Raw genomic sequence first — 14,633 nt, forward strand, 5'->3', positions numbered from 1 at the left:
CCAGGCACTGTTCTAAGCACTTGAGATTCCTTGTCTCTTTCTACCAATTTATGAGGTAGATAATGTGTTTCTCATCCAAAATAGGGCTTGGCATGCAGTAGATGGTCAATGAACATACTCTGAATTAATGAATTCCCATTACATACATTGGAAAACAGAGTGAAAAAGTTTGAATGTGTCCTAGGTCACACATCTGACAAAACTTGGAATCTAGGCATTTCTGAGCTTATAGCCCATGTTTTTTGTCCATGATGGCAAGCTGCCTGTTGGGATCAGCAGGGTGCCTGTCATAAAGCCTAGCCTTGCTTTCACGGTGACAGTTGTTCCACCCCCCGGCTAGCTCCCTGATGCTTCTGGTGGCTATTCACAGAGGCTCGCACACAAAAGACTGCCTGGAGTGCCAGCCTCACCCCACTCAGTAGCCCAGTCAGCCTCGCTACCCCAGAATCACTTTTCATTTGTCCTCATTCCTACTCTGCCTACCCTAACCTTGAGCTACCGCTTGGATAACCTTGGAGATCTCACCTCTCAGAAGTCTCTGCACAAGCAAGCCCATCTGTTTCCCAGACCCAATTATTGGGATGGCTTCAGGCTTACCCATGTTCTCTCTCCGTGGCCCTGTAGCTAACCCCTTAGTGCCTTCAAATTCAACATACCTAAAGCTGAACCTGTTGTGTATCCATCAGATGTTTCTGGGTTTTGTTGAGGCAGCCCTTTTTCTGTGAGGCTGGCTGAGAACTCTATGCTTGAGCCTGATTAGAATCATGGACATCTTTTGGCTCATTTAGCTTTAAAACCAACAAAAGCTGACATCTGGCATTTTGTAATGTACCTGAGTGCTACTATGAGCCCACCTTGATGGCAAGCTCAAGTGTGAATTAATAAATCCACAAGAGTATGGCTAATTTATTACTCAGATCTCAGTAGTCCTTCTCAGGTGGTTGCAGACAGAAATTTAGTTAAATTTTAATCATTTTAAAAATTCACATTAAAGAGACATATTTTTAAATCTGACTCGTCTAACAGCAGTAATACAGCATCTGCTCCTGCCTGGGTTGCAGCCAGATCAGAAGTGGTCTCTTGGCCTTCACACACAGACGATAATTATTTCTCTTCTCTCTGTTCCCTACTTATCAGTGAGTGGGTCGCCACAAACACTCTTTGGTTCCAAGGGCCAGAGATGTGGAGTCTTCTGTGGGGGGAGGGGTGGAGTAGGGACTAGTTAAACCCTCTCTGAATAGAGTTAATATAATTTATACCACCTTCCCTACTGAATTTGAAATGGAGATCATATTACTGCTAGCCTCATATGTTATGAAGCTTAAATACATGTAAAAACTCTTACAAGTTTGAGGACATAGTGAGTCATTCTATAAATATTAGATAGGATTATTCTTATTTATAGATAAGAATTGGTAGGAGGGACAGTACATTGAGGGGTATATTGATTCTCATTTCCTGTATTAACCCCACAGGGGCTCCTAGTGTAGTTGGTGTTCAATAAGAGAAGATAATATTCAACATCCTCATTTTGATGGTAATTATTAAAATGATGGTTCTCATGGCTACTGTGCTTAGCAGTTTCTATGTCTTATCTCAAGGTCTCACCAGATATGCTATACAAAAGATGCTTGGGTGAATGTTGTTAGTTTTAATAGGAATTTATTTTAATGTGTTTTAGTTAAAAAAAAAAGGTAGCCCATCAAAGTCATGATTTCTTAACCATGATGACCTGGGAAGAAGCTGATTATTTAAAAAGCTGTGGGTTGAAATTTTTCTATCTAAAATACATAATAATATATACATAGTAAATATATAAATATATACATATGCTTTATATATATATTTATATATGTGTGTATATATATATATCCACAGATATTCCTCGACTTATAGGGTTGTGTCCCAATAAATCTATTGTAAGTTGAAAATGCATAAACCCCTTACTTACTAAACATCACAGCTTAGCCCAGCCTACCTTAAATGTGCTCAGGACACATACATTAGCCTACAGTTGGGAGAAATCATCTAACACAAAGCCCATTTTATAATGGAGTGTTGAGTAGCTCATGTAATTTACTGACCACTATACTGAAAGTGGAAAACAGAGTGGTTGTAAAGGTATCAGTTATTTATCCTATGATCATGCAGCTGACTGGGAGCTACAGTTCACTGTTACCCAGCATCAGGAGAGAACATGATACTAACCCAGGGTAAGATCAAAACTCAAAATTTGAAGTATGGTTTCTACTGAATGTCTATTGCTTTCATACCATTGTAAAATAAAAACATCATAAATTCAACCACTGTAAGTCTGGGATAGTCCATGTGTGTGTATTTATACATATACATGTGTATATGTGTGTGTAGGGAGAAAAAGTAGAAAAAATAGGTTTATATGCATATGGCAAAAATTTTATAGAAGATAGAGTTGTATTTCTTTTCATCTTCAGTCTTATGAGGCAGGCACCATTACTCTCCCCATTTTACAGATGAGAAAACTGATGTTTTAAAAGGTCCACCACTTCTGACATCTCTCTTACAGGTAGTAGACCTGCAGTTAAAATTCACAGTCTTTGCTCTCTATTGTGCTGCCCTTGGGGTGGTTTCTCACTTCATTCCTTAGGAGTAGTTATTTTCCTATTAAAAAATTTGCATATTAACTTTTATTTTTTCCTTCCTATAAAGACATATTATTACATAAATTTTAGAAAATAGAAAGAAGGAAAAAAGTTATATTGTTTTTATTATGCTAAGACACGTAAAATGAGATCTACATTTTTAACCACTTAAGCATGGAGTACGGCACGTTGACTGTGGACGCCATGTGCCGCAGGACTCTCTTACCTCCCTGTCAGTCCTGTGAGACAGGCCTAAAAGGGCACTGAGACAGTCGGAGACCTTACTGCAGCCCCACGGAGTATAAGTACACCAAGATTCCTGGGTCGCAGACCCCCTCCTCGAAGCCATCACACCAGGGGCTCTACTGAGCTGCCCCTTCCTCTGCAAGAATAAGTAATGTGCCCCCAAGGAGCCACCAAAAGCCACCAAATGTAATACCGCTTTAAGCTTCTCCTTTTTGGGGAGCAGGCTCTGCAGGTGGTGACCTGGACTCTGTTCCCAGGATGGCACCAACTATGTCTGGCTCTCAGTTTATCTTGGCCTTTTCTGAGCAAGGGGCTCAACAATTCTGCCTACACAAATGCACACACGTATACCTGACAGCTGATTTAATTAAGCCACTTCACAATACAAATGGTGAGTTTGGACAGAGAATTTAGGGACTACCAAATTACCCATTTTTTACTTTTTTGTTGGTCTTCGGCTTGGCTCTCTGGGATCCTTGTGGCTCGCTGCTTCCTTCCCTGGTTATGGGGAAGGCAGGGTGGGGGCTGGGATGTTAATCATGCAGCCCTGGTAATTGATTCTAGTGCCTGTGGAGGCAGAGGCCATGTAAATGGAAGTTTACGACTAATTTTGTAATGTGTTTCCAAAAGAGTCATTCATAATGTTCTGTGATTCTAAGAAGTTATATTAAGGACTCCTTGGATTTCAGAAGCTGAGTTCTATTCTTGCCTCCAGTTCATTCAGATGGCTGGGAACCCAGATACCTCCATTTGGCATTATAAATTAACATCAAGAGACCCTGGGGTCACATCTGAGCTGAAGGGTTGAAGGCCTCAGAACTTGCCATTATCAGCAAAGATATGCTGGTCAAGTGCTTGCCAGAGATTCTTATCTTCCCTATTGTTATTACCAAAAGGTACTGCCAAGAAACAGGTGACATAAATAAAATGTATTTCTTCTTAGGGTTTCATGGTTTATGAAGAGGATTTTGTGAGGAACCCATATATCTCCTGGTGGGCTTTGAAGGTGATTGTTAGGGAATTGTATTTCTGTTGCTCATTAGGACTCCTGCCAAACAGCAGTGATTTTTGGGTAAATTATTCATAGCAAGGTGTCGCCTGTGGTGAGTTGTGTCAGTCACAACAGCATACCCAACCTGTGGGCCTGTGGCACTGGTATTCACCTGCTCTAACTCTCCCCCAGACCTTGTGCAGTCCATTTCTGAACAGCCTCTGCCACTGACAGAATGTTGGCAATGAGCTTCGCAGGCATAATCAAAAGCAAGGCATTATTTATCTACCTCCCTATCTACAATCCTTCCGGGGAGAAGCTGCCTGAAAACACACAAGGACCTAATCAGACCTTCGATATTGCACAGGACAAATTGCATTTCAAGCTCGAGAGAACATGAGCCATTCTAAACCTGATTAAGATTCATCCGGTACCAAATTGTGATAAATGTTGATTTTGGAAAAGTGGATTGTCAGTATTTTCAGATTCTGCTTATTCACCCAGAAATCCTTGTTTTCTTCTTTCTTTGGGGTGGTATGAGTAAAAGAAAGCCTGGGGTTGTCCTGACTTTTGCTAAGCAAAACTGAGGAGTTTGGGCTGCTGCTTAAATAACTCTGTACAGAGCCCCATGATGGAGAGCGTCTTTTTTCTGACCACCCTGACGCTGTGTCCTAATGTTCCTCACCCCACAGCACCTTCAGGACTGACCCTCATTTAAAAGGTGAATGATCCTAGAGGTTAGGTGCAGAGTTAGCTGCCTGCCTGGGGGGAGAGGTTGGAGCAGGTTTTGATCCTTTCTCTTTTTTTTTTTTTTGTCCAAAATGACGTGCTACATAAAATTTTGGAGAAGCAACAGGATCATTCCTACTTCTGCCGTGCTTTGTAGTTGCTATGTAGCTTCTTTGATCTCTTAATGCATTTATTTATACACATAAATGCATGCTTTTTATATAAAATGGAATTGTTACTGTTTTGTTTTGATGTCTGTGGTTTTCATTTAGCATATTCTGAACATCTTTCCATATTAATAAGTGGAGTTCTCCATCATGTTTAATCACTGCTAGATCATTTTCTATCTGGGGGCTCCCCTCCTTTGATTCCCTTCTCTACTCCCTCCCTTCATTCCTTCACTGGTAATCCTATTATCTCTTTTCTTCCTCATAATCTATCATCTTTTGCTCCATCTCCATTTTCCTGTTTCCTTTTTTTCCACTCTCAATGTTTTGTAATATACCCTCTGACATATGCAACAATGTGAAATAATGTGAGCTTTTTTTGTAGTTCTGGGCTTCGCTGACTAACTCATACTAAATAATTTGTTTTTCCATTTTTTTTTTGTTGATGGTGTCTTTAGAATATTTTCTATCCAGGTTCTGTGAGAACAAACATGACATTATTTTGAAAGCTTTTCATATCCCCAGAAGGAAGAAATGACAAAGAGGCAAGACATTATAATGAATGTTTATGATCTTTGTTTGAGGAACATGATTGTCTCAAGCCGTCTGTCACTTCTAAGGCTTGATGAGGTATCTTGCTTCCTCAGACCCTGCACCAGTCCACAAAGATGGGCAGAGTGAAGCAGACAGTGCAGCAGACGACCTCCAGTCTATTGGGACTAGCAGACTGCTGTATCACATCACTGACGGTGGCAACCCACTGCTGTCCCCACGATGCTCCATCTTCAGCCAAAGCCAGAGATTCAACTTAGACCCTGAATCAGCCCCTTCTCCACCCAGCACTCAGCAGTTTATGATGTAAGAAAACCTTGTTTGTTTTCTTCATTTCATACAAGCTTCATTACATACAAGTGTGTGTCTGAAATAGTGCAAATAAGCCTATCAAATGCAACTGTAAAACCTGAACAATAAACGGCAAAAACCAGTGTACTTTCTAGGTGGGAATGATGTTCCAGGCCCTGCTGTCTCAGGAGGCAGTGATCCTGAGATACAGGCTACTCCAGGGCGTGCATGTTTGAATACTTCTGGTGCAATGACCACGGCCCTAAGTATATGTACATGCACGTATCGGGAATACCATTCTTGGTGAGCTATATATCATTATATTCATTTCATTTTCAACAGTGGCCTCAATAGGTAGACTGGTAATGCTTGAAGTTTGTCTAAATCAATTTCTTCTTGGATTCTAAAAAATTGGTAACTTAAAATAGCAGCCTCCCCAAAAAGTGTGGAAATGTGCATTCCTTTTTTAAAAGTTCTACAAATAATTTTGAGGCATAGCTAAAATGAGTCTCTAATATGTATAGGGAACCCCTAGTTTCTGCTTAATAACTCCTGCTGTTGTTCATGAATTTATCCAAACCTGGGTCCATGGACTGTCTGTTGATGGGCTTGAGGAAGTTAGTGAATCATTACAATTGTAAAGTTTGAGTCACATGAACATTTTTCTGGAGATAAGGCCATTCCATCAGGCTCGCAAAGGCTGTTACGTACATCATGAAAAGTTAACTACGCATCGGTGTCTTCCCTGAAAATGGTGGTAGGTGGAGCTCATGAGCCTAGTGAGGATTACACCACAACAGGGCTGTCTCTTTTTAGTCTTAAATTAGTCTCCTCCAAGCTTTAGGAAATAAATTTCCTCAACTAACTTTCTGACATTTGTACACTGAAGACCCTGGTGACAACTTGCTCATATGGAGCCCTGTGATCAGGGGGCTCCGTTAATGAGCAGATGCTGCATAGTAGTCTCATCAAATAATGAACTGCCCTCAGGCCTTCTCTGATCATCCAGGTAGCTTGGGTTTTAGACCAGCAGCAGTACTTACTGGAAGACATTGTTTTTGACAATTCCTCCCCTCCCTTTAATCATTGCAGGCCCCGGAGTTCCTCGCGGTGCGGCTGCGGTGATGGCAAGGAGCCTCAGACCATTGCCCAACTCACCAAGCACATCCAGAGCCTCAAGAGGAAAATTCGGAAATTTGAAGAAAAATTTGAGCAAGAAAAGAATTACCGGGTAAGGACCTTGTGGTTTAAAATAAGAATGGTTTTTGTCAGAGGTGTTGGGATTTCTGTCCTTCCTTTTTGTGCACCCCTCTGTGCCAGGGGACAGCTCTGGTGGCACTGGCCAGCCCAGCACCTGTCATAAATTGAGTTCCAGTCCCAGTTCTGTCTTGTTCTCACATGCTCTCAGTCTCTGCTAATATATTTCTAATAGTGGATTGCATTATTTCCAAACTGATTTGATTATTGATCCCCTGTTATTTTCCAGAAGAACCTTACTGTCACTTTGTGTGACTGGGACCAGAATTTGGAGAGCTGTTGAATTATGGTCTTCTTTTTTCTTAAACCCTTTCCCATTTGCCTTTTGATAAGAACCACCTAAGAACCTAAAGGGCAGAATCTCTGATTATGGAACAAAATGAGGGAGGGAGAATTTTCTCTGACATGAAAGTACTTCGTGGCTGATGGATGGGGACCTATCACATGCCATCTGTTCAGGCCACTCTGAGAACAAACCCTGATTCATCCTGTCCCATCAGAAAGACACGAGTCTTGGTGCTGGTCTGCAGTGTTGCAGTCCTGAACCTTTTCTTTCCAAAGAAACAGTGAGTCAGAGGTAGGTGTCCTGATGGCTAGTGCTGGTTTTATTTTCTCTATTAATGGTGACCAGGGCATAGAGAAAAATCATACTCATATAGAATTGCACAAAGATGTTGGTCTTTGGCAGTGGGCCCAGAACAGCTTGTTATTAGAATAAAAGAGAACAGGGAATATTGTTTCATTCATCTTGAAATATTTAAAGGCTCACTAAGCACTTAGTACAGAGGCAATTGACAGGTCCCTGAGTGTAAGAGAAGCTCTGGGGAGGGAGGTGAGAGTGGGTAATGTTCCACTCTCCCATTTTTCCTAGCCTGTGTTTTTCACAGTGGCTTCAAATTCTCTAAAAAATGGGTTTTAAGGAGTGATGTTTAGTTTTGCAAAATGGAAAAAAGTCAAATTGGCTTTCAAGTATTGGTCTGGTTGTTGAAGAGTCTTCTCTTCCTTGAAGTCAGGCAGTCACAGCTATTTGGTGTCTTTTTTAGAGCTTATGAGTACAGGCCTTTGTCTTGCAGATAAGCAAACTGAAGCCTAGGAAGGACTTAGAACTTGATGAAGGTAGTTGTGTTCAGTCAGCTCAGGCTTGGGTAGTAGATTAAAGATGAGTAGATTTTTCAGTGGAGGAGTAGAAGTAAAATTCTAAGTGTCCACATTTCGAAGGCACCAGATAGCCTAAGAGCAGCTGGTCTTCCCTGTTTGCTGCTGGAGTATTACTGGATCTGTAATGCCCTCACATTGGAAACAGGAGAGTAAAATCTAGGGGCTCCAGTCCCAGGGCCTGTGAACACTTCTTACCTGGCAGTTCCTGATCTGGATTTGAATCCAGCACAGCCACTTAGGAGCTTTGTGACTTTAGACTTATTTTGCCTTTCTGAGTCTCAGTTTAATCATCTGTAAAGTGGAGTTAATATTAGTAGTGACTTCTTAAGTTTGTGAGTGTGAAATGAGGGAGCACATATGTAAGGCTTACAGTGTTTGGCACAAAGGGAATAAGTGGTCCAAGATATTATTAACTTTTTAATCTATTTGAATATATTTGGACAGGCTCTGCCTTGTCAACAAGAAATCTCCACTGGGTTTTCTGCCTGTAGTCGCAGACCCTGGATTACTTCTTTCAACTATAACAGTCACTCAGCAGCTGCCTATTTTGGAAGAAAATTTCTCCTGGCCCCTCCTGCCTCTGTCTAGAGAAGCTTTAGAGCCAGAGCAGACACATACCCACACACTTAAACACTCACACATGCAGATGGGGTAGCAGAGGAAGAAGGCTTCATGGTTGCCACTACTTCAGCATGCATAGAGGTCTTTGGTGTAAACACAGCTTCCGTGTCTCGGGAGCAGGGCCTCCCCTCACCCTTCCTGTCAGGATGCCAGGCTGTGGTGAGAGGTTTGGCATGTCAGTTGGCTTTAATTGGTTGCTGTGTATAAGGCTTTCCTTGCTGGCAGCCTGACTGTGGAATTAATAGTACTTTAGTACCTACTGCTAGTTTTTGAATCCAGGCTCCTGCTGGGCCTCTGTGCTAGTCTGATGGCTGGTACAACATGTATCTTTCCCTCTCTGTTGAATGTAACTATTTCACATTCCCATCTGAAGCCACATTTATTCCCTAAAACTGATTTTACATTTGTAACTATTGTTACACTAATGGACTTAGAAAAGGCTGTTTCACCAGATGTCTACTTTCAGTGGAATTAGAGGATGTTAGAACTAAAAGGGATCAGCCAGTCTTATTTCTTATTTGGCCATTGAAGAAACTGAGGCCCAGAGAAGCGAAGTCCCACAGTGAAGAACTGATCTAGTCAAGATAACAACTCAGGTCTTTTAATTCGTAATCCAGAAATTTTTCTAAAGTGTCATTTAACCTGTCTTTGGTAGACCACAAATCTGGTCTAATGAGACCCTCAGTTATATGACTCAGGACACCACTTTAGTTGCGCTGAACAAAATGTACACTGTGTAATTTATATGTGTATGGCCCTTAGAGTCTATTAAACTGGAATCTTTCAGTTCAGCAGTTAGAAGTCTTGAAGAAAGATCCATAGCTTATATATGAAAACCTTCCATACCTGTGAGCATGATTTAACCTCTTTTGAAAGCTCCTCCAAGAATAAGGAAATAAACTATTCATTTCAGAAATGATTTCAGTCTTTAAAATATTTTGTCAGAAAATTTAGCCCTAAATGTCTCCTAAATCCTACTTGTTGTAATGAAAACTCATTTCTTTGGTGGTCATTGGCTTAGGGTCTTAGGTTTTTATTTTTGTTTTTAACAGTATTTCATAAGATAACATTAACTGTGTGGAACATATCTAGTGAAAAACATGTGTTCCAGAGAACAAGATGATTTTTCAGATCAGAGTTGAGAATTCTTTGAGGTTTTGAGAAACCAAATGTAAAACATTGTCCATATAACCAGACTGGTTACTTGGAACCAAAGTACTGCCCCATATACTGCAGACGTGGCCCAGTGCCAGAAAGTAGACTGGGCCGGGCCAGACTGAGCTGTGTGGAGGTGAGCTCCTGTGTCACTGTCCGTGGTTCTGAAACTAGGCCTTCCCTTGTGGAAACCAGTGTCCCATCTGAGCCCTGCCTAGGGAAAATCACTGTCATTTTCTTCAATCTTGTTTTTCATCTTGATTTTAAAATGCATGGTTTTTCCATCACTCTAGAAGTGACAGAACTGTGCCCTGTGATTCATGTCTAATTCCATGTACATGGATGGTGATTGATGATTCTGTCATACAAAGACTATTTTTCCTTTTGCACTTGAGAGGAGCACACTTCCTATGCCTATCTCTCACCAACAACTGTTGATATCACATGGATTTAGTGGATCCTTAAAAAAAACATGGCAGAGTCCCTAGGCTTGGTCACTGTCAGTGCACACATCTCTGGCTGTTACGATGTTTATGATCATGTCATCTTAAGCATCCCTGTATAGTTCCTCCTCAATTCAAAGTAGTTATTAATCTTGAAGTTACCAGGGTGGCCTTGACATAAGAAAGCTTTTTACTGATCTATAGGGGTGGAGTCTAAATATATTTAGCTATCCTCCTCTCCTAGTTTCTTTTTTTCTGTGGAAAATCAACTTAAATGCTCTGAGAAGAAACCCAGAAGTCAAGGTGAGTGATTTGTATTAACAGTCATATCCTTCTAAAATCAAAAATATATTCTTATTTCCATATCCAAGCATGATTGGTAGGACATACATACCCCTACATATGTGAGTGTTGGTGAAGACATACTCAGTATTCTTTTGAAGGTCTGGTAGTAACACGACTAATATCACCACAGCTGGTGATAATAACAATAATATTTGTATTTGTGATTCTGACTAGTGCATATGTATTGTTTATCATGTGCCTGAAACTGTTTGCAGTGTTTTACATGCATTAACTAATTTTTTTTTCCACAGCAACCTGATGAGGGAGATGCTCTTATAATCCTCATTTAATAGATGGAACTGAGGCACAAAAAGGCTAAATTATTTGCCCAAGTTCACACACACACAAATAAGTATTATTTTAACGCCAGGCCAGAAGCATATTGAGTGTATAAACAGTGAGAGGGTTAGAAATCAGGGCATTCCTCCTGACATGCTGACTTCTCAGACTGTCGTCAGGTTTGAGAGGCTCTGGGGTCCCCTTTGTGCAGCGTAGAGAATATGGCCAATAGGAGCTAACTCTGCAGGCTGTCAGTGTTCTCCAGGTAGTTGTGGTCACAAACCATGTATGTGAACACAGGCAAGGGAGAGAGTGCTGGTTTGTATCATCTACACTGGTACAAATGGCCTGACAAAAAGCTGTAGAATGTGGGTGGCCCACATGGTTATTGAGGGTCAGACTGTAGGGGGACTGGCATGGTGAAGACTATGTGAAAAATGCTGGGTGCCAGGCTGCTTAGAAACAATGCCCATGGCAAAGATGAAAGCACAGAGGATGACAAGAATGTCTGACTTTTATTTTTCAGAAGTAATTCCATCAGCTGGAGTCTTCACACCTGAATTTCTCTCCCAGTTCTATGTTCCTGAAGTATTTTTTTGTGTGCCTTGGCTATTTAAAAATTATGTTTTTCCTTTTTCTCTTTCGCTTCCTTCTCTTCCTCATTCCCTTTCTCCCTTGCATCCCCATTTTCCCCTCCATTGGTAGCCTTCACATGGTGACAAGACTTCTAATCCTGAAGTTCTGAAATGGATGAATGATTTGGCTAAAGGGCGTAAACAGCTCAAAGGTAAATGCCAGCCAAAGTTTCTTTTTCTAAGAAAGCAGTTAAAATAGTGATAATGTGCTCTGTGGTGTTTCTGATTCTTTTCCACATGTGCCTCTTTCACCTTATCTCCTGTGCAGATTGGAAGCCCCTTCTTGAAATAAAGGGTCCTGAGACCATTTCATTGTTTGGCCCCATTTACTAAATCAGCTTATAAAGAGACTGAGAAACTCCTGATTCTTAAGTGGAATGCTTCACTTCAGTGCCAGGAACATTTCAACATGTGGAGTAATAAGTTCCCTGGGTTATTGTATTTTAGAAACAGAAGAGGCCTGAGCAATCATTTACTCCCCACATACTCCATTGCACAGACAACACTTACATCCAAAGAGAGCGAAGGGTCACAAGAGGTGGTGAGCTAGGTCTATGACTCAGTTCTCTTGTCTCGTAATCCAGTGTCCTACTTTCTCTGTCTCTCTGGAGATAGTGGTATGAGTATTAATTAACTCTAAAATCCATTTTAAAGGACTCTGGTTACTTACCAATAAATATTTATTTTCTTCTCTCCATGCTGTTATTTTAGTATTTAGACACATGGGAGTTTTTCCAAATTTCTAGAAGGCTGGTGATAAGGAACTGGAAGGGCATATTAATTCAGTGGTATTAAACTGTAGTGATGTATCAGCTTTATAAAATATGCAGTGTTTAAACACCATGTCAAAGTCAAACTAAAAAATAAACATCAAATGAAGAAAATGAGCTATGTAATTGAGAAATCAATATAAATGGCCTCATTCAAACGACCAGTACCTTAGCATATTCTGAAATGTAATTCCCTGATAAATCCCAGGTGTATTTAATTTTTAATTATGTAGGTTTGCATAAAGCCACATTTCAAGGATGGGATTCCTGGATTTTAAAAGCTGGCATTAAACACAGTTGTAAAATCTGTCAAGTTGGGCCTGGCATCCCCATTTTCCTTTTCCATCCCTCCTGTATTTCCTCAGATGTGTGCATGTGTAATGCCTTCCAGAAGTACTTGTATTTCCACAGGGGCTCTTAATGACTACAAAGCTTTCCAAAGCCCAAGTAAATGAATCTTTGCAGAATTTTGGGTGCTATGGTGGGTAACAGGTGCAAGTGCTAGGGCCAGATACCACTGGTCTTCTACCGCAACAACTCCTGAAATACAAGCCACTGAGTTCCTCCCTGACCCAATCCTCCACCTCCGTGAGAGCCCAGCCTCTAGTACCCTCAATTTTCACATCTGATTGGGAGCTTATGCTGTTGGCTCATGTTATTAATGCTGCCCTTGGCCCATGGAAAGTCATCATCAGCACCGTTCATCTCAACTGACTTGGAAATGAACAGTCATTTCCATTCCAGAGAGGGGATTCCCAAAAGGCTTTCTGCTCTTGCTGGGGCTTGCTCATGGTAACTCACGGCATTTCTCTTAGAACTAAAGCTGAAGCTGTCGGAAGAACAGGGGAGTGCTCCCAAAGGCCCGCCCAGAAGCCTGTCCTGTGAACAACCCACGGTCTCTAGAGAGAACGGGAAGCCAGAGGCTGGGGGCCCAGAGCCAGGCTCCCCTGCAGAGGATGCTCCAGATGCTATGTTGACATGCCTGAAGGAGAAGAGAGAGCAGCTTCCCTCTCAGGAGGATTCTAAGGTGCATCACCGTGTCTTCTTCCTAGGGCCACAACACTCCATGGTGCCTGTGAGGTCATGGTTTTGACCAATTTGTAAGAGCACTTTGGTATCACATGCACATCTTTAGGAGAACAACTCTGAAATTTCAGTCAGATGAGTTCCTAGTGGGTCAATGGCTGTGATCTGTGGGGGTTGCCATGTGATCTCAGCTTGTGTTGCCATTCTGGAGGTTCTGGTATTGCATGTTGATGGGAAGCAAACGCAAAGATATTAGAGTGTATCAAAACCCCTTCTCCCCGAGTTTGCCCCAGTAAATTAGCAAATATACCCAAGATTAGGATTACAATCCCATTTTTACCATATATTTATTAAAAATAATAAAGAAGGTATGATTACTATAAATAGTAAGGAAAGTAGTTTAGTATTTTATATGGTTAAGAATAGGCAGGCTCTCTTGAGGAGCGTTAGGCAAGATTTTTAAAATATTTAAAAAATTTGTGAGATATCCAGGTAGAGTCGTCAGTAAGGAATTTGGCTATATCAGTCTGAAGCACAAAGAAAGATTATATTTTACAAAGATGATGATAAAAGCAATTAGTATTTACTCTCATCCTCATATCTGTGCTTAATTTCACATACGCCAAAGAATCTTCCTCATAGTCTTTTCTGTCTCAACTCTGAGAGTGGTGTTTAACCTTTCATTTCTTGGATAAGAACAGTAGTTACCCTGTCACAGCTCTCACTATGCTGTATGCCATTCTGTCTCTCATTCTTTAAACTTCTTGAGTAGAAGGGCTGTTTATTGCTCCTGACCCTGCAGGTGTTGAGTAAGTGTTTGCCAAGAGGACAGATGAGCCAACAAACTACAGATTTAAATGAGGTCTGGAGGAGAAAGCTGCCCTTACCTGTTCTGTTGTCCATTATCTGGTCTTAATCATAAGATGGCAACATATGCTAAAGCCCAAAAGGCTGGTATGCTCCCAGACTAGTCCTTTACAAGTGGAGATGGGCCTTTGGCAACTTCTATCTTTATGAAATACCTTTGTACATTAAAAAAGAATATATATGTATGTTGTGACAAATGAATAGAAAGTTTTTATCCACCCAGGCAACCTATCCCCTCCCCACCAAAGATTCTAGATTTTTCTGATAGCCAGTAGGCAGTGTGCATGTGCGTGTGATTGCTGTGCACGCGCATGAGCTAATAGAGCAGGACTCAGTACTTGAGCAAGGTACTTTCTAGCCGTGTACACTTGGCAAGTTAACTAATTCTGAGATTCAACTTCCTCATGTATAAGATACAGATAATATCTAACCTACTTACTTAATTATTGTGACAATAAAGGGAGAAGCCTGGTGACTGGT

The 14,633-nt window shown here is 41.1% G+C and overlaps 1 protein-coding gene across 12 annotated transcripts in view; it reads left to right on the forward strand.

The window, feature by feature from the left end:
• FAM13C (family with sequence similarity 13 member C) overlaps positions 1-14,633 on the forward strand; it is a 119,405-nt gene that overhangs the window by 92,348 nt on the left and 12,424 nt on the right. For all 12 annotated transcript variants that reach the window (XR_012133240.1, XM_073241020.1, XM_073241019.1 and 9 more), the window contains 4 exons: positions 5,402-5,612; positions 6,690-6,828; positions 11,561-11,642; positions 13,076-13,287. Coding sequence is in view for 11 of the 12 variants with exons in the window: in XM_073241020.1 (XP_073097121.1) it covers positions 5,402-5,612; positions 6,690-6,828; positions 11,561-11,642; positions 13,076-13,287 (644 nt within the window). In the remaining variant the exon portion in view is untranslated. The remainder of the gene's footprint in view (positions 1-5,401; positions 5,613-6,689; positions 6,829-11,560; positions 11,643-13,075; positions 13,288-14,633) is intronic.

Source organism: Manis javanica, chromosome 7, assembly GCF_040802235.1.
Source record: "Manis javanica isolate MJ-LG chromosome 7, MJ_LKY, whole genome shotgun sequence".
Classification (NCBI taxonomy): domain Eukaryota; kingdom Metazoa; phylum Chordata; class Mammalia; order Pholidota; family Manidae; genus Manis; species Manis javanica.